Source organism: Macrobrachium nipponense, chromosome 1, assembly GCF_015104395.2.
Source record: "Macrobrachium nipponense isolate FS-2020 chromosome 1, ASM1510439v2, whole genome shotgun sequence".
Lineage (NCBI taxonomy): Eukaryota > Metazoa > Arthropoda > Malacostraca > Decapoda > Palaemonidae > Macrobrachium > Macrobrachium nipponense.
The window spans coordinates 144,154,534-144,180,289 of NC_087200.1; the positions used below are offsets into that span (position 1 = coordinate 144,154,534).

The following is a 25,756-nucleotide window of genomic DNA, read 5'->3' on the forward strand; positions in this document are numbered from 1 at the left end:
ATCGTCTGAACTCTTATAAGAGCGAATTTTCTTCTCCTGTATGTGATCGAGTAGTCCGTCATTTTACCAGGGGGTTTGGTTCAAAGACCCCTGTGCAAAAAGAAATCTGTGTATACCAATTTTGGTCCAGTTAAGTATTTAATTTTCTTGGTAATCTCAACAAATACAAATTTGTTCCTACACGATATAGAAACCCTCGGTCCTTTACATAAGGAATTACTTTCGGCATAGCTGGAATTACGGCCATTAAATTCTTGAACAAGGTGGTTAGGCAGTAACTACCATGTGGCAGGCGGGTAGGCCAGCCTGCCTGGATGTAAACACTCCACTTTGCCTTTGGCCGTCTTCCGATGAAGGCATGTGTTTGTGAGCTCTTGCTGACTGGTCGTTGATCATTTTCCCAGTGGGATCTTTCTTGTTTATTTTTCGTGTTTGATATTAATATTAATTGAATCAATTCAGTTAATATGCAAACCCACTTTTTGTGATAGCCTTTATAGCCGCCTTTCTACTTTGTGTTAAGAGTCGGCGGCAAAGGTATGCCAACATCTCTATTATTTACATACTTTTGCCCTTTAACATGTGGACGAGATATGTATTTAACATTAGGACGAGACATGTACTATTTAACTTTAGTGACATTGATCCTGTAACGAGATGTATTCATCCAAAATTTACGCTTACGCTTTGGGAATTACCGAGGGGGTCTTCAGAGGTTTGTCCTTTCCTTTGTTTTTTCTGGTAAGTTTTCTTCTCCTTCATCCTTTCACTTACTATTGGACGAAGGTAGAAGAGAGGGCGTGTGGTGTTGGTGTTTGGGGGATCTCCTCTCACTTCAGAGGGCAGTGCCCTTGGATGTGAGAGGAGTATCCTTATCACTTTAAATAATTTTTTCTTTATTTTACAGACTAACAGTGTTGATTGTGTTTACAGCAGTATTGGTTGGATAGCTCTTCGTATTGGTTATCCTAACCTTAGAATTGTACTTGTGACTCCTAGCATGTTGTGATACTGATCCTGCTGTGAGTGTACAGATCTCCTGTTGGTAATCATATTCATTTACCACTACTGCCCTGGAATTACGTCACTGGACGAAGCTTTCACCGCTGCCCTGTGATGTTTAACTATTCCTGATAGTAGAAGTGTCTCAAGTCATTGTTGTCCTTTTCAAGATCATCATATTTTCCTCAGTCTCCTCTCCACCCCTTCGACTCCTGGCTCTCTGCCGTAAAAGGAGAAGGTTGTCTCTCTCTCTCTCTCTCTCTCTCTCTCTCTCTCTCTCTCTCTCTCTCTCTCCCACACACACACACACACACACACACACACACACACACACACACACACACAAGAAGTCTCATCACAGCACTTCTAAGTAATGTCTCCTCAACTGAGGAGGCGGTTGGGTCTTCCGCTAGTTCTCACAGTTACGCTGTCCCCAGGTCCACTGTGTCAGGAGCCGTAGAAGTGCAAACTTCGGTTCACACTGGCGAGGACGATGACGCTTTCCTAGACTCACGGAGTGACCATCACCGCTGTTCACATGACGGTCCTGCTGGCCCGCTCATGCAGAGACTCGGTGTGTGGCTCCCCCTTTGGTCCTCTTGAGAGGTTTCGGCCTCAACGAGGATTTGGACGAGTCGGAGGACGGTATCGGTTGTCTCCAGTTAGGTGCACGCTCAGCCCCACCCAGATGACGGTCACCTTCGCGAGATCAACCAGTCTCGGTGGTGGCAGATGCGAGAGAGTTGTAACCCTCCTTGGGGAAGCGTTCTCTCCACTGCTGCTCCGTCAGGTTTCCTTCCCAGGTCGTACTGGGGCCTGCTCCTTTGGCAGCCGCCACAGCCCCTACCTGATGGGAGAACCTTCTGCTGTCCTGAGGAAGTTGGCGAAGAAAAATAGGAAGGTGTCGTTGTTGTCTTTTGCTGCCTCTTCCCCTTCGACTTCCAAGGTCCCCCAGCCGAGGAAGGTGGTCTCCCCCCCCCCCCCCCCCCCCCCCCCCCCCCCCCCCCCCCCCCCCCAGAAGTCTCACACAGTGATTTCTAAGGGTTTGTCTTGCTTCACTGAGACAGGTGGGTCTTCCGCTGGTCCTCCTGTTCCTCCGGGAACGGGGCCCGTCTGTCCTTTCTCAGGGAAGAAGATGGAGACCATGGAAGTACCAGCCACCGCTGGTACCTCCGCTCCCGGCTCCAGAGGTTCCACCTCCGGACCGGAAACCGTCTCGGCTGCTCGCTCGCAAGTGTCACTTAGTGTACAGTCATCTACGGGTGACCATGCAGCCAAGGTCCAGACGGCTGAGTACGCTCACTGTCAGGACCCAGGCACGGAGTAAAAGGATGATAAGAGTCGCTCAGGTGACTAGCCAGACTGGCAATCGCTCGCACAGCATTTGTTCGGTACCCAGGGTTGACGTGATGTTCCCACCAGACCGTTCACATGACAAGGCTGGGAAGAGGTCCCCTGGTCTCCAGGAACAGCTTCGGCTGCCTCTGAGACTGTGGCGCGTCGTGAAGACTGTGCTCGCTCTCACCATGTTAGTGGACGCTACCAGTCACCCGACCATCGGGACTGGACGGCTTACACAGCTGGTAACTACTCCCCTGATGCACGAGACCGACGGTACCGTCCTCAGTCCAGCGCTTCTCCGCAAGGAGACCGCTGGTCCAGACCTGCAGCTCAATCACCACCGCGAGTTGGCGACCGCCTGCAGTCCTCCTAGCTTACCAATTCAGGGGGAGGGGGCGGGGGTTGCTGGCTGGCTGGCGAGGCCAATGACGCTTTCCTAGACTCACTGAGTGACCATAACCACTGTTCACATGGCGGTCCTGCTGGCCCGCTCATGCAGAGATCGGTGTGTGGCTCCCCCTTCTGTCCTCTTGAGTGGTTTCGGCCTCGATGAGGACTGGGACGCGTCGGAGGACGGTATCAGCTCTCTCCTGTCAGTTGCACACTCAGCCCCACCCAGACGACGGTCACAGTGACCGACCGGTCTCTGTGGTGATATACGTTTCGTAACCCTCCTCGGGAAAACGTTTTCTCCATACGGTAACGTTTTCCTATACTCGGAGCGGCCATCACTGCAGGTTGATGGCTGCCCGTGACTTGCTTCTCCGGCTGCTAGTTCCGCTGGCAAGGCGAGCAAGAGCGTCTAGTCTTCCTCCCCCATTCCCTCTTTTCCTATGGCTACAGAGAGGATTGACTACCGATTCAAATCTCTGCCCGGCAATCACAGACTTAGGTCTCTAGTTGGCTGGAATTCTCTTACTAGACTCTTATCATGTTCCTGTATACCTCACGGTAACAGAAGTCTGTAGCCTAGTCTTCCGTGTTATCACACCTGCCGCAGAATGATATTCTTCAGACAATTTGAGTTTGTCTTCTAATAGACATTTCGTAATTCGTAATGTGTGCAATTATTCTTTGTTCACCCCGAATTGTAAATGAATAACAGAAGACTGCCTGTTCCCTGCCTGCCAGCTCTGCTTCCAAGGTAATAATGTCCCTGATCCAGTCCACCAGAAGTGGTTCTTCAGGCAGTACAATCCTTGTGTTTTCATTTCTGAAAGATGCTCTGCCTTCATTGCAAACTCCTACTTCTCACCAAACAGCAATGAAATAGTGGTTTAGCTTTTTCAGTCCTCTGTAAAACAACAAGGATTAAAGTCGTCTTCACTGGTTGGTGTCATTGACGGGACTTTTTCTATGATCAGAATCTTGAGAGTTAACTTCTCTCAATTCAATTGTGAAGACGTAGGTCTGCATTCACCTATGTCATTCACTAGCATATAGTATTGTTTCTCCTTAGTTTAGATTCAACCACTATGAGAACTTCGGTCTTGCCATCACAGGGACCTCAGTCTCTAGAAGGCAATTGACTATCGTCTGAAGTGCGCATGCCTTGAGAGAATCATCATCTCGTCTCCCAACATCGGTGGCGAACAAGATAGATGATTTGCATGGTCTTTTCAGGCATAACCCTTCAAAAGGCGAGTGTCATGTGACTACGTCTCAGATGCATGACGATTGACGGCTCACACTGAGTGCAGTCAGTGGGCAGCTGTTGAAGAGTCCAAGACTGTCATGAGCTACGCTGTGGACTTTGTATTGGTTGATCCAGATCAGCCATTACTTTGTCCTATTGGCGTGTTGCTGTACCCATACAGGATCGACGCCCACCATGGAGTGTCGGTGTCTTTATCCGCTGTGGACTGCCATTGCAGAAGAGTCCAATGACACGTCTTTGTCCGAGTATTACGAGACCGTGAGAGACTTCTCTGCAGTTGGATAGTCCAGTGGATGGGTACTTGTCATCACTCTGAAGAATATGTCGGACAGGAAGATAGATAAGGTCTCATTGCGACCATATTTATCTTTTCCTTCGGGCCTGCCCTCAGGTCCTTGGAACCTCATTTCCTTGGATTGGTGGTGGATGCTTGCTGGTTATATTTGCTTACCCGGCTCCTTCAAGAAGACAAGTTGCTTCTCACCTATGGTGTGTAGTTCTAGAGATAAGAAGGATGCAAGATTGATTGGCCTCTCCACCTTCCCCACCTCGTCCTTCTACTCCTCTTCCTTCGGGTTAAGGATAGGACTCGAACTTACACTGGCTGGTCGGGCGATTGATGCGGTAAGTTTACACATAGAGTTTCCTTTCTATGTTTCTTATCAGAATCACAGAAGTAATCCCGCTCCTTCCTCTAGCAAGGGGAGGAAGGAGACTGGCAATAATGCAAACCCTTCCCAGAACTTTACATTAATGCCTCCAACTCTAGATATTCTTCACAGCCCATTTTCGGACCTTACGATTCCTCACTCATTTCGAAAAGGCCCAGAAGTCTGACTCTTGATAATGTAGCTTCTATACTCTGATAAAGTTGTCAGAGGCAGGGCACTCCTCCTTGCTCTTACGACCAGGAGTAGCAGCCTAGTTGTGTAGAACTCCAGTCAGTTCTAGAGGCTCATTCATATTCCTCCCACCAATCAGTGAGTCTTCCTTATGTAAAGGACCGAGGGTTTGTATATCATGTAGGAACAAATCACTATTTTTGAAAGTAAATTGTATTTTTCCTAACTATACAAACCTTAGGTCCTTTACATAAATGCCTACCTCATGCCACCCCTCAATCTGAACCTGGGCCGAAAGGCAAAGTGGAGTTTACATCCATGCAGGGGGGCCTACCTGCCTGCCACATGGTAGTTACTGCCTAATCACCTTGTTCAAGAATTTAACGGCCGTAATTTCAGCTACGCTGAAAGTAATTCCTTATGTAAAGGACCTCAGGTTTGTATAGTTAGGAAAAATACAATTTACTTTCAAAAATTGTGATATTATAAGCAAATTATTTGAAACATTTCATGAAAGCCATTAGTCTGTCTGGTGAAATGCTTTTTGACCTTTTTAAAGTGCTTTTATTTATGTAAGTTATAAAATATTTTACTTAGGATGAAATTTTCATGACAATGATCAACAACCATCAACAACAAGGCTTTTGGGCTACTTTCAACAACTATTAGTTATCTGGAAGTTATTTGAGCTGTTTCATGGAAATACATTAACAATATGAAGATGAAAATAATATCAGTTCACGAGAACGGTACTCTCTCTCTCTCTCTCTCTCTCTCTCTCTCTCTCTCTCTCTCTCTCTCTCTCTCTCTCTCTCTCTCTCTCTCTCTATCCACCAGAGCACAATAGTCTGCTGCCTTCTCTCCCCTCCCCCTCTCCACCCGAACATGATCGATCTACAATTAAAAATTGAGCCAGCACTGTAACCTCTTGCATTTTTTCCATATATTATAGTCACCCCCCTTAATGGTGAAATATAATAAATTAATGTATTTCACCACAAAATTCACAATAAAAAAGAAATGTGGCAACTTGTGCCTTGTTTGGTTAATCCGCAGGAAATATCTAATTGTTTAGACTCATCATCAAATCTACCATAATTGACAAAAAATGTATCTAGTCATAGAACAAATTTGGCATTTAATAACTAAACAATTAAATGGATAGTGATCAATAATGTACTCACCACTTTATTTAGTTATGTTTTTTGTGGAGAGGACTGAAGAAGAGTTTGATTGTTGTGTGCGAGATCTCCTTCCTCATAGATCTCTGCATCTCGTAGTAGGGCGCCAATGCACTTTCTATTAGCCCCTTGATCTTGAGAGCACTTTTTCCTTCCTTATAGATAGATGTTCTCTTGGGTATTATTTTCCACAATACACCAGTCTCATCTGCATTGAAAACTTGCTCTAGCTTGTAGTTTTTCTGTTATGACTTCAGCAAACTCATGTGGTTATGTATCTGCTGCCACATAGTCTGCTGAGGCCAGTTCACCAATCATCTTTTGATTGCCCAGGCAATCATCTTTGGGAGGCTGTGTTAGTGGAGGTAGAGCAGTAACCTACCTGGCCCACCAGACTGCTAACCTGTGGGCAAATCTATTACTCAAGAGGCACGACTCTGCCCTCCCCCAAGTATCCAGATCTCTCAGTTCCTAGTCTGTATTGGCTTTGAGAAATAGACTGTTGCTGGGTTCTACCTCTCTCTTTAGTAGAGAACAGGTAGATGCTGCGGTGGACAAGTGGAGGGATGACAATAAGGACCAGCTTGTCCACCAGAGATTCCCCCATGGCACAACCTTCTGTGTCAACCTCACATAGAACAGTACCACCAAGCAGTAGAGTCCCTGTGTCTTCACACCCGGAGGTTATCCACCACCTCTTACAGCGAGAGACTTTTCTCGTCAAGCAGCAACAGAGATGGCTGGATACCTCATGAAGTCCCCTGCAGCGGTATATCGTGAAGTTGGCCATCTTCTGTGGTTGGTGTCGTAGATGTGGTATCTCTCCGATCAGAGCCTCTCTTCAGCAGGTCGCTGACTTCCTAGTCTACCTTCGCCGAGAGAAGCTCTCTGTCTCAGTGGTTAAGGGCTACAGGGCGGCCTTAGCCTTGGTCCTGAAGCTGAAGGGGAAGGATATCTTGTCCTCCTTCGAGATATCTCTCCTTATGAGGAGCTTTGAGAGGTCGTGCCCACCCAGGGATCTCAGGCTTCTTGTGTGGGATGTGACTCTCATACAGCAGAGTCTGACTTGTGCCCCGTACAAGCCTCTTTTGAGAGTCGTCAGACAGGGATATGACACTCAAGATAGTCTTTCTGCTCACCCTGGCATTCGCGGAGAGGGTAGGCGTACTCCATGGGCTATCTTTCAACGTTAAACACACAAGAGGTTGGGGATTGGTTTCGCTTGAATTTGTCCCGGATTTCATAGCAAAGACTCAGAATCCTACGGTCCGTGACACTAGATTTGAGTCTTTCTCCATCCCCTCCCTCAGTGACTTTGTTGGTGGCGATCCAGATGAGATGCTACTCTGCTCAGTTAGAGCACTACGGCGATACCTGAAGAGGACGGCGTCTTTGGCCTGAGTCATTGACTCTTCGTTAGCACTGGTGGTTCCAAGAAAGAGGTGTCCAAGAACACTGCCTCTTTCTGGCTTCGTGAGACGATCAGGAAAGCGTACTCCGCTGCGGGCAACTACACCGATACCCTTTGTCCAAGAGCTCACAAGGTCAGGGGCATTGCCCCATCCCTCTCGTTCCTGAAGAACCTGTCGGTTCAACAGGTTTTGAAGGCAGAGGTCTGGGCAAGACAGACCACCTTCACCTCTCATTACCTTCGGGATATTACCCACTGGTCCTTGGACACTTTTTTCCTTGGGACCAGTGGTGGCTGATCAACAAGTTACGTAGCTTACTCAGATCTAACAGGACAGATTAGCATCATGCCTCGTAGTATGGTATGAATGAGTATGAATGTAGTGACTGGCTCTTCCTCTTCCCATTCATCCTACTCTCTCCCTTCGGGCAGAGTGTGTGCGGACCGTTACTTGCTGGACCGAGCAATAATGCAGGTAAGACACTCCCTAGAGTACCCTTTCTATTCTTCTTGTTAGTAATAGAAGTACATATCCCCTCCCCTTCCCTTAGAAGGCGAGGAAAGGGGACATTGACATAAGACAAACTGATAACTTGTATTTGCCTTATAGTGTCCGACATACGGTTTTTTCCATAAAGACGACCCACTTGGCCCTTGGAGGAGAAGCCCAGAGGACTGACTCTGATCCCGCAGTTCTATAAATCCGATCAGAAATCAGTGGCAGGTTCTCCCTTGCTCTAAAGATCAGGAGAGCCCAGGTAGGCTGAACACCAGTCGGTTCACGGGAGCTCACGCAGATTCCTCCCCCCCAATCAGTGAGTCTTCCTATTTTAAAGGACCGATGGTTTGTATACCGTGTCAGAACAAATCACAGTTTTTTAAAGTAAATTGTCTTTTTATACATTCAACTTCCCTGTCAGATATATACTTAGCTATAGACTCCGTCGTCCCCGACAGAAATTCGAATTTCGCGGCACACACTACAGCTAGGTCAGGTGTTCTACCGCCCTGCCACTGGGTGGCAGGAATAGGAACCATTCCCGTTTTCTAATTCAGATTTTCTCTGTCGGCCGGGCCATCAACATTATTGTTGTTTTCCTGACTTGATTTTCGTGTTTCATCGCTACTGATCTTCTAGACTGGTTTAATTGGTGACGTATTGGATCTTTGGTTGGGCATACGCTTTCGTGGACTGTTAATTGTATTTGGATTTGGATTTTTCTCATAATGTCGGACTCTAGCTTTTCAGTTAGAAGACTGTGTGTGTGAATGAGGGATGTATGGTGAAGCTACCGAAAGCTTCGTTAGACCCTCACACGGTTTGTAAGGGGTGTAGGCAGAATGAATGGTCTGTAACTAACACCTGTAATGAATGTAGATTTGAATGAGGAAGAGTGGAAGACTTTAAATTCCTATTTAAGGAAATTAGATATGGATAGGGCTAGGAAGGCTTCCTCCAGAAGCGTAAGTAGGTCTCGTTCTAATGAGCCAATTACTGTAGCACCTAATCCTAAACTTATAATTACTTCCTCGTGTACTACAAAGACTGCAAATCCTGCAACGGAAATTGCAGATCTAAAAGCTGCCCTCAAAAGGATGGAGCTTCAAATGCAAGCTCTACAAGGTAAGCACAGTGAAAGTGACGTAAGTGTTCCCAGTGCAGTGTAGGGTGCGTCTGATCGGCTTCATCTCGTTCCCAGGCCTAGACCTCTTTCAAGCTCCCAGGCCCAGAGGAGAAGGAATGTCGACAGCCTTACGGAGGTGATGGAGAATCCCCACCGATCAGGCGTCCCCTCCGGCCAGACTTCTGGTGGAGTCCCGAACTGCCAAGGATAGCTATAGGAAAGCATCCTACAAAAGTGCTTTCGTCATCAGATTCTCGCCTCAAAGAAAGGGCTGGAGTTCGACGAACTTTCACGCCCCTTGAAAAGGAGTTGGAATGCTTCAACTTTGGATTCAAGCCCAGAATGTTTTCCTGAAGAATCGCCATGTGAAAGGAAAAGAGCTAAGAATACACCAGCTCTCAACTCGGAGTCTCCTACCTCCTCTAGACCTCCTTCACTGCTCTCGGACAAGGATCTCCTCTTTAGTAGGAGTTCTAAAAAAGGATACTCCGAGAAGAAAAGACTTTCCTTCCGAGAAAGAGATCGGTGGGAAGAACAGACGTTTCTGGCACAAAACTTACGTACTCTACTCCTCGGACAGGAAGCAGGAGAAAAGACCTAAAAGCGCCAACCTGGCGCAATGCGCCAGAAGCACCAGCCTGGAGCAATGCGCCGGAAACGCTTGCCCGGCGCCAGGCGCCACAATCAGCATCCAAACGGCAGACACGAGGATCTTTTAGCTTTGAACAGGATCAGCCTTCTCCTGACAGGGACTCTAGATGTCGCACAGGCGGCCGTAGCCCCTGTCGGGATAGAGCTTTTCCTGTTAAGAGTGTTTTGAAGGGACATCCTTCTCCTGACGAGAGAGAGATGTCGCACAGGCGGCCATCGCTCTTGCCAGGAGAGAGATTATGATAGAGTCTTTTCTCAGGATCAGCCTCTCCCTAGCAAGGACGCAAGTTGTCGCACAGGCGGCCGTCGCTCTTGCAAGGGTGGTTTAGATGCTGCGAGAGACTCGTCTCCTATCGATAAGAGACAATCCTCTTCAGTTGATCGCTCTTCCCCCATGGGGATTGAGGTAGAAGATGTTTCGGACTCTGAAGATCATACAGCTGCGGGCTTATCAGATTATAAGACTTTAGCAGCCCTTTTACTTCAAGAGTTCGGGGATTCTCTGAGTCCTGCCGCGCCTCCTTCGCCTAGATCTTTGTTCACGAATACCAAGATCTCAAAATCATCCTCCTTCTTAAAGATGAGACCGACTATCTCCATGAAGAAAGCTCTGTGGTTTGTGGGAAACTGGTTTAAATCTAAGGAGGAGGCGGGGAAAACCGTCTTTGCCTGCCCTCCTTCCAAACTATCAGGAAGGAGAGGTATTTGGTATGAGACAGGAGAATCGTTGGGTCTTGCTCTCCCGACCTCGGCCGAAGCAGACTTTTCGAATCTGGTTGACTCTTCGAGGAGGCAAGCATTGTCATCAGCTAAAACCACATGGGGGACTTCAGAAATGGACCATCTCCTCAAGGGATTGTTCCATGTCTTGGAAGTATTTAACTTCTTAGACTGGTCCCTTGGGGTTTTGGCCAAGAAAACTCAGGATACGGAGTTTCTGAGCCCCGAAGTCCTTCATAGTGTCTTGTCCTGTATGGACAAAGCAGTCCAGGACAGATCAGGAGAAGTGGCCTCGCTCTTCGGAACGGGAATTTTAAAGAAAAGGACTTTGTTTAGCTCCTTCCAAACAAAAGCAGTCACGCCTATCCAGAGGTTGTCCCTGCTTTACGCTCCACTTTCGGACCAACTGTTCCCTTCTCAGTAAGGGACATTTCCCATTCACTGACTGAGAAGGCCACACAAGATCTTTTGGTTCAATCCACAAAGAAAGCGAGGACCTCCGTGCCTACTATGAAGAGAGAGTCACATACCCCTCAGCAGCCCTTTCGAGGGAGTTCCTCTTCTCGACCCACCTCGAAGAAGAGAGGAAAATGGCGAAAGAGGAAGGTCTGCATTCAGACCTATCAAGAAATCAAAGTGATATTTCAGTCCTTCAAGCGCCGGTAGGAGCCAGACTTCTGAAATTTTTGGAAGAATGGACTGTGAGAGAGGCAGACAGCTGGTCCCTCTCCATAGTGAGGAGAGGATATCGTATCCCCTTTTGAGACAGACCTCCCTTAACGACGACCCCGAGGGAACTGTCGGCGAAGTACAGGGACCCTGCCATGAGAGAAACGCTTTTGCACCTTGTAGAATAGATGTTACAAAAGGAGGCCATCGAATTGGTCCAGGATCCGCACTCCCGAGGCATCTACAACCTTCTTTTTCTGGTTCCGAAATCCTCGGGGGGGTGGAGACCGTTTCTGGATGTGAGCATGTTGAACCGATTCGTAGAGAACACAAAGTTCTCTATGGAAACATCCAAATCGGTTCTTGCTGCTCTCCGTCCCGGAGATTGGATGGTCTCCCTGGATCTGCAAGATGCTTACTTTCATGTTCCCCTGCATCCCGCATCGAAGAAATATCTTCGCTTCATGATGCAGGACAGAATTTTTCAATTCAGGGCCCTGTGCTTCGGCCTATCTACAGCTCCTCAAGTCTTCACGAGCCTAATGAGGAACGTGGCGAGATGGCTGCATCTAAAAGGGATAAGCATGTCACTCTATCTAGACGATTGGCTCATAAGAGCAAAGTCGGAACATCAGTGCTTGAAGGACCTGGAGACGACATTAGAACTGATACAATCACTCGGACTACTCATAAACCTCGAGAAATCACAAATGATCCCCAGACAGAACATGGTCTATCTGGGGATTCAGATGGATTCTCGGGGTTTTTGAGCTTTTCCATCGCAAGAGAGAATTGCTCGAGGCTTGGAAAAAGTCTCTAACTTCTTAAGGAAAGAACGAAGCTCAGCGAGGGAATGGCTCAGCCTCTTGGGTACCCTTTCCTCGTTGGAGCAATTCGTTTCCCTAGGGAGATTGAACCTCAGACCTCTGCAGTTCTACCTGAGAAGAATGTGGAATCAGAAGACAGGAGAATTGTCAGATTCGTTTCCCATTCAACAGGAGATAAAGTCCCACCTGAAGTGGTGGTTAACCCCCTTGAGAAGAAACGAAGGAGTGTCCCTTTTGATTCGGAACCCTCTCCTAGTGTTGTTTTCCGACGCCTCGGAAACAGGATGGGGAGCAAACATTGGGTCAAGGGAAGTGACAGGGTACCTGGACAAAGGAACAGGTAACATTGCACATCAATGCGAAGGAAAAAAAAAAAAAAAACTCCTGGCTATCCATCTAGCCCTGAAGTACTTCGAATCGGAAGTCAGAGGAGTGGTAGTCCAAGTCAACTCGGACAATACCACGGCTCTGGCTTACATCCGAAAACAGGGGGGCACTCACTCTTTCTCACTATACGAGATTGCAAGAGATCTATTGATCTGGACGGAGGAACAGGGCATAATACTTTGAACAAGATTTGTTCAAGGAGTAAGAAATGTAAGAGCAGACAGGTTGAGCAGGAAGAACCAAATACTTCCAACAGAGTGGACACTCCACTCAGAAGTCTGCCAAGATCTTTGGTCCCTCTGGGGGAAACCGCAGATAGACCTGTTTGCCACGTTCCTCTCCAGGAGGATGGACAACTTCTGCTCACTGCAAGAAGATCCCAGAGCCATAGCAATCGATGCTCTCCTCATGGATTGGTCAGGCATAGACGCTTACGCCTTTCCCCCATTCAAGTTGCTGGGGGAAGTGTTAAGAAAGTTTGTTGCATCAAAGGGAACAAAACTGACTTTCATTGCTCCCTTCTGGCCTTCCCGAAGCTGGTTCACAGAGGTACTGGAATGGACGGTGGACTTCCCCAGATCTCTTCCCGAAAGGACAGATCTGCTCAGACAGCCCCACTTCGAGAGGTTTCACAAAAGCATCCACGGTCTCTCCCTGACTGCCTTTCGACTATCGAAAGACTGGTCAGAGCGAGAGGCTTTTCTAGGAAAGCTGCAAGCGCAATCGTTAGAGCCCGCAGGTCCTCTACCCTGCGGGTCTACCAATCAAAGTGGGAAGTCTTCCGTAGATGGTGCAGGTCGAAGAAGCTGTCCTCATCCAATACCTCTGTGACTGAAATCGCTGACTTTCTTCTTTTCTTAAGAGAATAATCTAAGTTGGCTGTATCCACTATAAAAGGATATAGGAGCATGCTTTCAGCTGTGTTCAGGAACAGAGGCCTGAATATACAAGAGAATAAAGATTCTCCATTGATTCTTCATTAGGTCTTTCGAGACCACCAAATTTGCAGAAAAAATCGTTTTCTCTCCCCTCCGAGTTGGAACCTGGATGTGGTCTTCAAGTTCTTGACTTCAGACAGGTTCGAACCTCCAGATAAAAGCTCGTTTAGAGATCTTACGAGAAAGTGCATATTCCTTTTGGCCTTCGCAACTGCCAAGAGGGTCAGTGAATTGCATGCTTTAGATTCTCGGGTGGGATTTAAAGAAGACTCTACAGTGGTTTCTTTTCAACATCTATACCTGGCTAAAAATGAGAACCCTTCTAAACCTTGGCCTAGAAGTTTCGAAGTCAAGGGACTCTCTCCCCTCGTAGGTAGAGAGTTGGAAAGGTCTCTTTGCCCAGTCAGGGCACTGAAGTTTTATTTAAAAAAGAAGACACAACTTCAGGGATGTCACCAGAGTCTCTGGTGTGCAGTAAGAAACCCAAGACACCTATGTCAAAGAACGCACTGGCGTTCTTTGTCAGGAATGTGATAACAGAAGCTCACATGAATTGCCAAGAGAACTCCTTAAAGCTGCTTAGGGTTAAAGCTCCAGAAGTTCGTTGTGCAGTTGCAACTTCCCTATCTTTTAGTAAGAATATGTCTTATGAGGGACATTTTAGCAGCGACATATTGGAGATGTAACTCAGTATTTGCATCCCATTACTTAAAGGATGTAAAAGTAACATACGAGAAATGTTTTTCTCTTGGTCCGTATGTATCAGCGGATACTATGCTGGGACAGAGAGCGGATACTGATCCTTAAAAAATTTTTGTTTTTGTTCTTTAATGATTATTTTTGTAACAAAATTGGTGTTGAGTTTTTTGGGTTGTTTGAAAGGATGTTGGGAGATGACTCCTTTCAATCGTAGTACTAACCCCGGTGATAGGATCAGGTGATCGGGATCAGTGTTGTGCTCTTTGATAATGCCATTAGGCAAGGTGTTTTGTCATGTAAGTGGATAGGACCCCCATTGACAAAGATCCTAAGGTTCTGTCCGCGATAAGTGGATAAGACCCCATTGACAGACCATCAAGAACTCTTAGCAGGAGGTCACTACCTCGCTGAGGCTCTTGAAGCGATGCAGGCTCCTAGGCAGTAGCCATGAAGTCTTTCGCTAACACAGGTAGGAACCAAGGTTTTTTATTTTTATTACCTACAAAAAACGTATGGGTTGTTTACCTGTCTATTCAGTAAATAGCTGTCTCTTACCCTCCGCCAAAGGTGCCAATCAGCTAAGTATATATATGACAAGGAAGTTGAATGTATAAAAATGTTATTGTCATGATACAATAAAGTTTTATACATACATACCTGGCAGATATATACGATTAAATGGCCCCACCCAGCTCCCCTCAGGAGACAGGTGGAAGAGAAAATCTGAATTAGAAACGGGAATGGTTCCTATTTCTTCTGCCAACCCCTTAGCGGGGGCCAAGGCGGCGAAGGGGGCGGTAGATCACCTGACCTACCTGTAGCGTGTGCCGCGAAATTCGAATTTCTGTCGGGGACGACGGAGTCTATAGCTAAGTATATATCTGCCAGGTAAGTATGTATAAAACTTTATTGTATCATGACAATAACATTTTTCCTAACTATAAGAACCTAGGACCTTTACACTTACTGCCCACCTCAAGCCACCCCTCAATCTGTTACCTAGGCCGAAAGCAAATTGGAGTGCCTACTCCTGGTGGGGTGGCAACCAACGACCGGACTCGTAATTAACTACAGTACCGCCATGTTTGAAGATGTAGTGGCCGCGTTCAGGCTTCACCCTAAGTAATTCCTATTGTAAAGGACCTAGGTTTGTATAGTAGTTAGGAAAAATACAATTTACTTTCAAAAAATGTAATTTTTTTATGGTACTTACACTACAACTTTTAGGCCTAACAATGTCACTGTCATTGATATAATCATCATCATCACTATTATCTAACTCAACATGATCGTCTGTAGCACTTTTATCACCAGCAAACCGAGCATACAGATGCTCTGTGCCCTAATGAAATTGGAATTTAGTGGTGCAAGTTGTCTATTTAGGTCTTCAATCCATAAGTTTATGGCTTTTTCCATTTTCACTAAAGCATCATGTCGCACATGCATATTGGCTTTTGCCAATCCTGGTATGCACACAGCCAGAGTATTGCCAATCCTGGTATGCACACAGCCAAAGCATCCTGTAATGATAGGAAAATAGCATAGAAATAAAAAGAGAGAGAAATCTACTGATACAGTTAAATAGAGAGGGTGAGAGAGAGAGAGAGAGAGAGAGAATTGCGCCAGAAGTGTTTTTTGTAGTAACCCAAATAAGTGAGATGTTTATCAAACTGGCACCCATTAATTACCGTATATACTCGCATATTATGCGACTTTTGAAACCTAATTTTGAAGCTAAATTTAAAGGGGTCTCATCATACGCAGTATAAAATTAGCGTACTGTCTATGCTTTCCAAAATCGGCGGATTGCGATAGTTACTACCGGTGGAAAACAGTAGATCTTTTAAAAAGTTATGCTTTACTTGTAATTCACTATATCCAATAATATTATATGTTCTCATATTGCTATTGTATTTTAAAATACAAAAGAGCGATCGTGCGCCATTTGCATTATTTTGGTTTATACAACATGTTTAACTGTTCTTGACTAACCATCTTTGTCCTTGAGACAAACCCCGAGGCTATAATTATAAGATTATAAGGGTTTTTCATTCCCAGGTACTTTAATCTCCTTCCTATTCAGCCCTGCTCTCTCTCTCTCTCTCTCTCTCTCTCTCTCTCTCCTAAATCTTACTGCTGTCTGAGCGAGAGCTTTTTTATGGGATAACATAGGCCCGCATTTTCCATACCTATTTATTTTGTATACGATTGCCCTTTCTCAGCTGTGAAGTTGATGTCTGTCCATGGCTGTGAGATGACCAGGAATAGAGAGAGAGAGAGATTATGCTTTATTTCATATTTCCTTGCTCACCAATTTATTCTATACCTACGATATTAAGAAATCAAGATATGTGTAGAAGGGAGAACTGCCTCCAGACTGTACAGTGTGGATTTAAACGCACATGGAACTGGTTGAAATATTTGCAACAGCACTAAAATGATATGCCATGTGGATAGAAAATCTGACTCCATTTCTTTTTGTTGCATAAAAAAACTATCAATCGTTAACTTACGTAATTTATTTAGAATTCTGTTTAACGGGAAAGATAATATTTGATATCTGTAATGGGAGAAATTGTTTTATCTCTGTTGTTGTTATAAATTTGGCAGATATGCGGAGATCAAACACGTGGGAGGACCAAAACACCCCAGCCAGAGAGCTCTGTTCATTTTGTAAATGCTATAGTTTGGCGCACTAGGCTTACCCGATTCATTTGGGTGTGCGCTGCAGCTGCTGCTACCGCTACTCAAATTGTAGCATTTTTCTTACTAATCCCAAGAATTGACCATGGAAAATCCCAAGATTACCCAAAAATCCCAAGATAATAAAATAATTGACATATGCCAAGCCCTAAATATTTACGCTGTCTGTCTATCAGGAAAGGATACTGATCATTTGAATTGACGGTATCTTTCCTGAGAGAGAGAGAGATTATATTTAACCAGTGGGCATTAGTACATATGCAGGCAGTGTGTTCATGCATGTTAAAAAATGTGCAGTACTGGTAATTCATATCTGGAAGACAAAAAAACAAATATGAATTTTGTTGTTGTCAGTCGCATGGACTAAATTTACAAGAGCAGGAAATAAATCTTAACATTCCTCGAGAGATTAGAGAGATGAACCATCGCTGAACTCTCTCTCTCTCTCTCTCTCTCTCTCTCTCTCTCTCTCTCTCTCTCTCTCTCTCTCTCTCTCTCTCTCTCTCTCTCTCTCTCTCTCTCTACTATACTGTTAAGTGTTAACTTGAGTCTGAAACCAATAGGTATTAGCACACACGCAACTGTATGTGTGTGTGTGTATGGATATACTGTTATAAAATGTGCTGTACCTACAACTTTGAAAGATAAAACAAACAAACAAATTTTGTTGTTGCCAGTCACGGGGGCTATAAAGGGTGTGACCAGCAGACAGAAAGATTAACATTTTTCCAGAGATTAAAGAGCTGAATTTTGTTTTGAAGGAATGTCAACAGCGTTAGTAAATAGGTATCATCTTCTAAAGAATTTTTTGCTTTTTGCGGAAGAATCTTCAAACCATTTTGCATTCAAAGTAATGAGAAGGAATCATTCTATTCTTCATGTAATCAGTAGAATACTTACACTATTAAAAACTAAAACTACGTACTGTATGCAAAACACACACATCATCATCAGCTTCGCGTGTGTAAACGTTCATTCTAAGAAATTCACATAGTAGTAGTATAACCAACACCTGATTGACTGGTTGGTAGCCATGGAGATCTGTTATCCAATGACTGCCCTCTGCTTTTGTTCTATTTATAGACATATGCCGTGGATGGCACTAGGTTTGAATGTTACCATGATTGTGATTTTCTGACTGCTGATGGCAAAAATTGCTCAATAATTTTCATTATATAATTATTTCTTTGTGAAAACAATATGATCAGTTTAACTCTAATGAAAATTACCAGTGTGTCGTAGCGATGCTTCATCAATATAGTGGTATGAAAGTACCACATTGTGTTGTAGCGATGCGTCATCACTAAGTGCAAATCCTTTTCCTAGACCATCCTCAAAATTTTACGAACTGTAAAACATGATTATATTTTGATTGTTTTATACATCCATATTTTTTGCGTTTTACGGAATGTTTGTTTTGAAAATAATAGCTATTAGTGAACATATGGTATTAATTGTCCCACTATTTTATTATAGGTGATCTTAATTATCTCACATTCATTTAACGGTATTATATTAATGTTTATTTAAATAAACTGTAAGTAATAAATAACAATAATGAAAAACATAAAGGGAAAAAATGTTTTTGCTGCAGTAGTGATGTTTGTTTGATTATGCATCTGACCTCACATATCCAAAATCTGAAAAATTCCAAAAACCGAAAAATCGGATAATTATTAACCCTCTTACGCCGAAGCCCTAAAAATCAAAACCTCTCCTGTATGCCGGCGCCGGTTTGGAGTGAGCGCGGAAGTGGAAAAATTTTTTTCAAAAAATCACAGCGCGCTTAGTTTTAAAGATTAAGAGTTCATTTTTGGCTCATTTTTTTGTTATTGCCTGAAGTTTAGTATGCAATCATCAGAAATAAAAAATAATATCATTATCACATGTAAATAATGCGAGATATGGTAGCGCAAACAAAAAAATTCATAGATAATTGTATTCAAATCACGCTGTGCAAAAAACGGTCAAAGCGAACGAGTTACTTTTTTTTTGTTGTATTGTACACTAAATTGCAATCATTTTGATATATAATACATAGTAAAACAATAAAAGCAACACCTGAAAAATATTATCACAAAATGATGTACGAATTCGTAAAGCACGGATGTAAAAAAAATGTTATTTTCAAAAATTCACCGTAATTCTAAATATGTTCTAGAGACTTCCAATTTGTTTCAATTAAGACAAATGATTTAATATTACGATACTGTAAGAGTTTTAGATTAGAAATTTGCAAGATTTCGACCATTTCGGACGAGTTAAATTTGACCGAATGTCGAAATTTTTATATATATATTTTTTTTATATGCACATATTTCGGAGATGGAAAAAGCTACAACCTTCACCCTTATTTTTTATTGTATTTTTCATGAATTTGCGCACATTTTGATATATAAAAACTCTATAAAACGGCTAATATGAAAAGGAGCAAATATTAGGATAATGCGATGTAACGTATTTCGGAGACTTGCGGCCCGCGAATCGGCGCGCGGAGTGAAGGTAAATATATTTTTCAAAAATTCACCATAAATCACAATATTGTTCTAGAAACTTCAAATTTGTTTCAAAATGAAGAAAAATGACTGAATATTACTAGGCCGTAAGAGTTTTAGCTTACAATTGCGTTTTTCAACTATTTCGGTAGAGTCAAATTTGACCGAACGTGATTTTTTTTCTATTTATCGTGATTATATGCAAATATTTCAAAAAAAAGAGAAAAGCTACAACCTTCAATCATTTTTAGTTGTATTCTACATGAAATTGTGACACATTTTCATATATAAAACTTTATGTAAAGCTAATTTTAAATGGTGCAAACATTTCGACAATCGCACAAAAAAAATTATGATTTTTTCGGAAGAGTTACCGCGTGGACGTAAGGAAAATGGTTTTTTTTTTTTTTTTTTTTTTTTTTCATAAATTCACCATAAATCAAAATAAAAACTGTGCTAGAGATTCCAAGTCATTGCACAAAAATGAAGGGTAAATGATTGAATATTACTAGAATATAAGAGGTTTCTTTTAGCTTACAAATTTGCGTTTTTTGACCATTTCGGTAGAGTCAAAGTTGACCGAAAGTTGAAATTTTTGCACTTAACGTTATTTATATGGAAATATTTCGAAACTGATAAAAGCTACAACCATGGGTTGTTTTTTGTTGTATTGTGCATGAAAGTGCGCACATTTCCATATATAAAACTTTATGTAACGGCAAATTTAAAAGGGTGCAAACATTAGGACAATCGCACGAAAAAATTTATCGGAAGAGTTATCGCACGAACGTAAGGAAAAAGTTTTTCATAAATTCACCATAAATCGAAATATTGTGCTAGAGGCGTCCAATTTGTTGCAAAATGAAGGCAAATGATTGAATATTATAATATAAGAATTTTAGCTTACAATTGCGTTTCTCGACCATTTCGGTAGAGTCAAAGTTGACCGAATGTTGAAATTTTTGCACTTATTGTTATTTATATGAAAATATCTCAAAACTGATAAAAGCTACAATCATGAGTATTTTTTTGTTGTATTTTACATGAAATTGCACACATTTTCATATATAATACTTCATGTAAAGGATAATTTAAAATGGTGCAAAAAATGATGTCAAAGTGATGAAATAATTTTTGAGATGTGTCACTGATACTTTTTAGTGCGATAAGAAAGAAATTCGTGCTTGCGCGCCTGCGTAGCGATTGTAAACAAAACAACGCCTTGATCCGTGAACTCCCAGCATCCCCCCCAAGGCGCGTGATTCAAAAGTTTTCGGCTGGTAGGCCTATAAGTATTTTTCGGCTGAAATGAATTTTTTAAAAAAACTTTTTTTGAGCTGACGTATGATACGTCCAATCGGCATACGGGAGACATTTTGACTCGACGTTTAATACGTCCAATCGGTGTAAGAGGGTTAATATAAGCAAATTCCTGGAGGTTCAATACATTCTGACTATGATCATTCAGTAAAAAAAAAAAAAAAAAAAAAAAAAATGGACACAAAATGAGAATCAGCTTCAATTTAGTGATGTCAGGCTGCTGGTAGCTATGTATATTTACAAGCATAACAAACTGGATCCAATAATATTGTATGTATTCTCAAATTATTGTATTATAAAATAATAACGTAGCCGTCAATGTTTTGGTTTGGAAATCAGCTGATGGCAAATACAAGTTTATTTTGCAGTATTCAACTCAATTCTGCAATAAATTTTCTTGCTTCTTGTTAGGATAAATGAATACCTAGATACTTTACTTATATGAGACAAGCTAATTTTTTGTTATATAACTAATTTTTAAGTGGAAATATGACTTAGATAAATCTCTTTGTGAACTAAAATAATTTTTTTCGTTAACACATTGCGTTGGGAGTATGTTTATTGCGTAAAAAGAAGATCTGATTCCGTTCACTATTTAATCTTGATTTCATCGTAATACGAGCTTTACGTTATTTATCTTTGATTTGCATGAAAACAACAGTAAAGTTTGTTGTTTCAAGCCCTGTAGTTCTGATTAAAATGATTTTCTCTCAATTTTATCTAGCAGCTTGAACAGCTTTCTCAGCTTCAGCTACAACTTGGTTTAAATTTTACAGCATTATATTTATCACATAAAAATAAATCAGTCCTATTCTACATAACGTCATTTATAAAATAACTGCCGTAGTTGTTTACTATTGTACGATGGTTGAAATGCAAGCAAACAGATGTTGCTGTTATCCAAAAGTGCGGTGTTCCCCAAGTCCAGGAACGTAACCCCCCCTTATTACTGTTGTGTCTTATGGGAAAAATATGTTTAAATAACGCTTTTTTAATTAACGCGAGCTCTCCAGGATCATAACCCTTATGTTAATTGAGAGGTGACTGTAATTATTAAAATATGTATACTATAAATGATGGATGGTTATGACCATCCATACACAAATTTACAGTCAGACCACTTACATTTTTGATGTACTCTCTTGTTGAACTCACATTATAACTTTAATTCAGCACTAATCTTATATTTTTTGTTTCAGATTAGTAGCCCTATATTTTCTCCACAATTACATTACCTGCCAAGTCTTCCTCCACTTCGTAGTAGATTGCAGTACTTGGACCTAAGTATGGCAGCTATTGAGATTCATGGTAAGACAAGTTTTTTTTATATATCCGTTAAAGTTTTGTTTTATATTTCAGATAAGCTACATACAAAATATGTGACACATGGAAAAAAATGCCACCAGAAGTTGTAAACAGCAACAGTGTGGAAGAGTTTAAAAGAAAGCTAGACAAAAATCATTAGGACACTGAATACATAGTAAACCTGCTCCTACAGAGAAGAGAGCACACGATGTCTCCTCGGATGGACTAACAAGTCTTTGAGACATCTTAATCCTTGTAACTCCTTGTAACTTTCTCTCTCAGCGGAAGAATTGATAGACAGACAAATAGATACTTGTTCAACCATCTCTTTTTATCTCTCTGGAAAAGATGTGTATTTATTATGAGAGGGGAAGAAGTGGTGCCTATAGAAGTTCATTTCAATCCTCTCTCTCTCTCTCTCTCTCTCTCTCTCTCTCTCTCTCTCTCTCTCTCTCTCTCTCTCTCTCTGTTATTGGCTGGTTTATGTATTTCTAATGGTAAAATGTTTCAGATGACATTGAAATGATATTAATAATACTAATTCAATGGTATATTTGATGTAGGATGATACTTTAAGCACACATTTGGTATTTGAACTTTCAAGATACGCAGATATAAGCATATTTAGAGGGGAGTTCTAACTTTTTGCAGGTTCGAGCTATTCGCAGGGGTGTCTGGTACCCATCCCCGTGAATGCAGGGTGAACACTGTATATAACTAAGCAAATTTTTGTTACTGATAATGATTTATTGAAAGAAAACAGTGTTGTATTATTTATATTAAGGGGGGGAAGCTGTGGCCAGTTCCCTTGTCGTCGTCATCCCCCTCCCCCACACCACCCCATCCCATTAAATCCCCCACTGTCTTTTCACTGGATAGCCTGATTTAAGTTCTGCCAGTATCTCAGGTACGCAGAGCAGTTTTCTGTTACAGCAATAACACTTTACATTACATTCAGTTCTGCATCAAGCTGACTGGAATATTTGGATGAATTAAGTGGGAAAGATGGTCATTTCACTTCAGTGGCCCATAAATGGCTTATGGCAACTGCAGTGTCTCAGCATAGGACAGAGGGGGATCAGTGTGCCTTGAGACTTGATGGGGAATATATTACCCCATTCTATCTTATGGCGTTTGTTTATATAAGGGTTGACCATAAAATAAGGTTCCGAAAGATTTTTCACAATGAAAAACATGTTAATTGCCATTGAATAATACATTTTTGGAAAGCTTAGACATTTTCCTATTTTTTGACATAATCCCCATTGAGATCAATGCATTTTTGCATGCGGTGTAACATTTTCTTTATGCCTGAATCATAGAACTCTCCCGCTGCGCTGCGAAGGTAGCTTTAAACCTCTTCTTTCAGCTCCTTTCCAGTTCCGAAATGCGTCCCACCCAGGAGTTTCTTCAATTCAGGGAAGAGATGGCATACCCTAAATGGTCTGTCAAAATTTTGTCAATGCAGGTCTTGCTGACATCAGGGATTGTCTCACAGAGCTCCCGAACCGTCACCCTTTGATCTTTCAGCATTGTTTCTTCCACTTTCGCAATAGTTTCATCCGAAACCGATGGCCGTCCAGAACTCTGTTCGTTATGGACGTTTGTACGTCCGTCTTTGAATTCTCTACACCATTTGCACACTTGTTGTATGCTCATACACTTTTCTTCATAGACTTCACACAGTTGGGAATGAATGTCAACCGGCGCAGTGTTTTTTGCACACAGACAAATGACAGAGCATAATTCGCACCTGGTGGGAGAAGCGAGTGGAGCTCCATCTCTAACGTCTGGCAAGCCAAGACTGAACGGCACAGACAGCTGGGGGGGGGTTAGGTACACACCAGTGTCATTGGATCCAGCATAACAGCGTTCCTTGCAACTGCAGCTCCTTGGGAATTTTATTTTATGGACAACCCTCGTATATTGCTGTTGCTTTTAGTTCTTATCTTTTATATGATAGTATGTCAGCTATAATTGTATTGCAAAGAAAAGAGTAAAGAAATACAGGCAGACCCCGGTTATCAGCGTGGGTTCCGTTCTCAGTGGGTACTGATAACCGAAACTCTGCAATTTATGGCACCGGGTTTCGGTTAATGGCGCCCCTGTTGGGTATGTTATGGCACTATAACTCTTATTGGCACCTTATGGCACCGATAATCGAAACTCAGCCTGTTAAGGTGCATTAAATAGTTGATTTTATGATGCTAGACAAATGCCATAAAACTAATCGCCATTAAGCGAAACTGTCGATAACTGGGGACTGCCTATAGTATTAGAAAAAAAACTTGTATACTTTGCCAAAAGTGACTGAATCTCCCCACCTCCATAAATCTTGTAAATGCTATTCTACAATAAATATTCTCTGAATTTGTTTCTGATTTTAGTTCTTAGATGTTATGATATTGTGTGAGCTGTGCTTATCATGTCTCAAAATAAAATAAAAGAATTAAAAAAAACATATATGACTGTAAAATTAGCAGATTTTTACGAGTGTCGTGTAAAAAAGGCCCCACAGAGGATTGTAAGTAATCGCTAGCAACTTCCCATGGATAGTAAAGATTTTTTTCCCCTCTCTTCTTCTCATACACCTTGTGCATTTGCATATCTTCCTCTTTCCATTGATGTGTTTGTTCTTAAATTGGCCAACCTTAAAGTTTACCCAGCCTGAGAGAGTGCTTAATACACATTTAGCCTGTCCCTTAATGGTTAAGTCAGTGCACACAGAGTTGATTCCTGAGCCATTTATCTTTTTTAAAATGATCTTTGTGGCTTTTTTTCCATAAGCATGTCTTTATTACCTTTAAAACCTTTCGCTTTATAAGGTTGTCATGTAGATTACAGGAATGTTTGTTGTTGACTCATATTATTTACGAGATGCTAAAATTTTCCATGAGGTGTAAAGCCCTTATTCCTATTGTTGCAGCAGGGATGCTATTGAATTTTTGGGTACTTGAAGGTACAGATTGGTATATTAGAGTACACCTTCATTTATGTGAAGGTGGTAGTTGGCTTTGGGTTTCGACAATCTGTTATGGGCTTTCAACTTGGGCACAGTAGTTACTATAGTAAATTCACATCAACTGTGCATTTGATGTCTAGGCCAGTCCCTTACGATGCTGCCGATTGGAGTTCACATAGGCAGGATGTATGCTCCCCATCTCATGAGGGATACGTCTTTAAAAAGTATCCCTCAGGAAAGGTAGCACATAGATCCTTCCCATGTGAACTCTCGAGAGAGACTGAGAGTTTCCAGCCCTGTGACTGGCTTATCAACAGCCAATCAGGAGTGCCGTAAGGGACTGGCCTAGACATCAAATGCACGGCTGATGCGAATGTACAATAGTGCTAGATGAATTAGAGTTCTTTCTACCTCAGTAAGGATCTTCTGACAAGTCTCGCTATGAGGGCCGTACAAAGTTTATATTTGGAAATTTAACCTACTGTGAAAGTGGAAACCCTCCTAGCCTTCCTACAACTTAGTGGGTGGTCATGAAAACTTGACAAGAACATAATTATACATTCTAGCGCCACCTGGTTGGGAACAGGTGATTAGCCAAGCTTTGTGTGTGTGTGTGTGTAATGCTAGTTGCACCAAATAGTGCAAAGCTATAGTCTACAGTAGGTAAGTACATATCCAAATAGTTTGATTTTATTGTGAAATTTTTATTTTGGTTTATTTGGGAATACTAGTACTATCTGCTTTCTGCCAAGTCGTTTGCCCTCTTCCTATGATGCTGATGATGAAACCAGAGCTGAATGTTTATTCCATACAAGAAGATAGTACAGGAGCTGATTGCTAGGGATGAACCAGGTGTATGGAAGAAACCAGTAAGAACAATAGATTTGAGGCTTTCCTCTTTTAGATTTTGTTGGTGATGATTGATTGCAACAAGATGCTGATGTGTCCAGTAGAATTTTTTCTTAATTATACCTGCTCTGGGTTCGAGACATTAGGCCAGAGTGTCAAAACTTTTGTAATT

The 25,756-nt window shown here is 42.3% G+C and overlaps 1 protein-coding gene across 1 annotated transcript in view; it reads left to right on the forward strand.

Annotated features, from left to right (window-relative positions):
* The window catches only part of LOC135219705 (S-phase kinase-associated protein 2-like), a 132,741-nt gene that overhangs the window by 46,776 nt on the left and 60,209 nt on the right, over positions 1 to 25,756 (forward strand). The window contains exon 4 of the mRNA XM_064256691.1: positions 21,668 to 21,776. Coding sequence (XP_064112761.1) covers positions 21,668 to 21,776 — 109 coding nt within the window. The remainder of the gene's footprint in view (positions 1 to 21,667; positions 21,777 to 25,756) is intronic.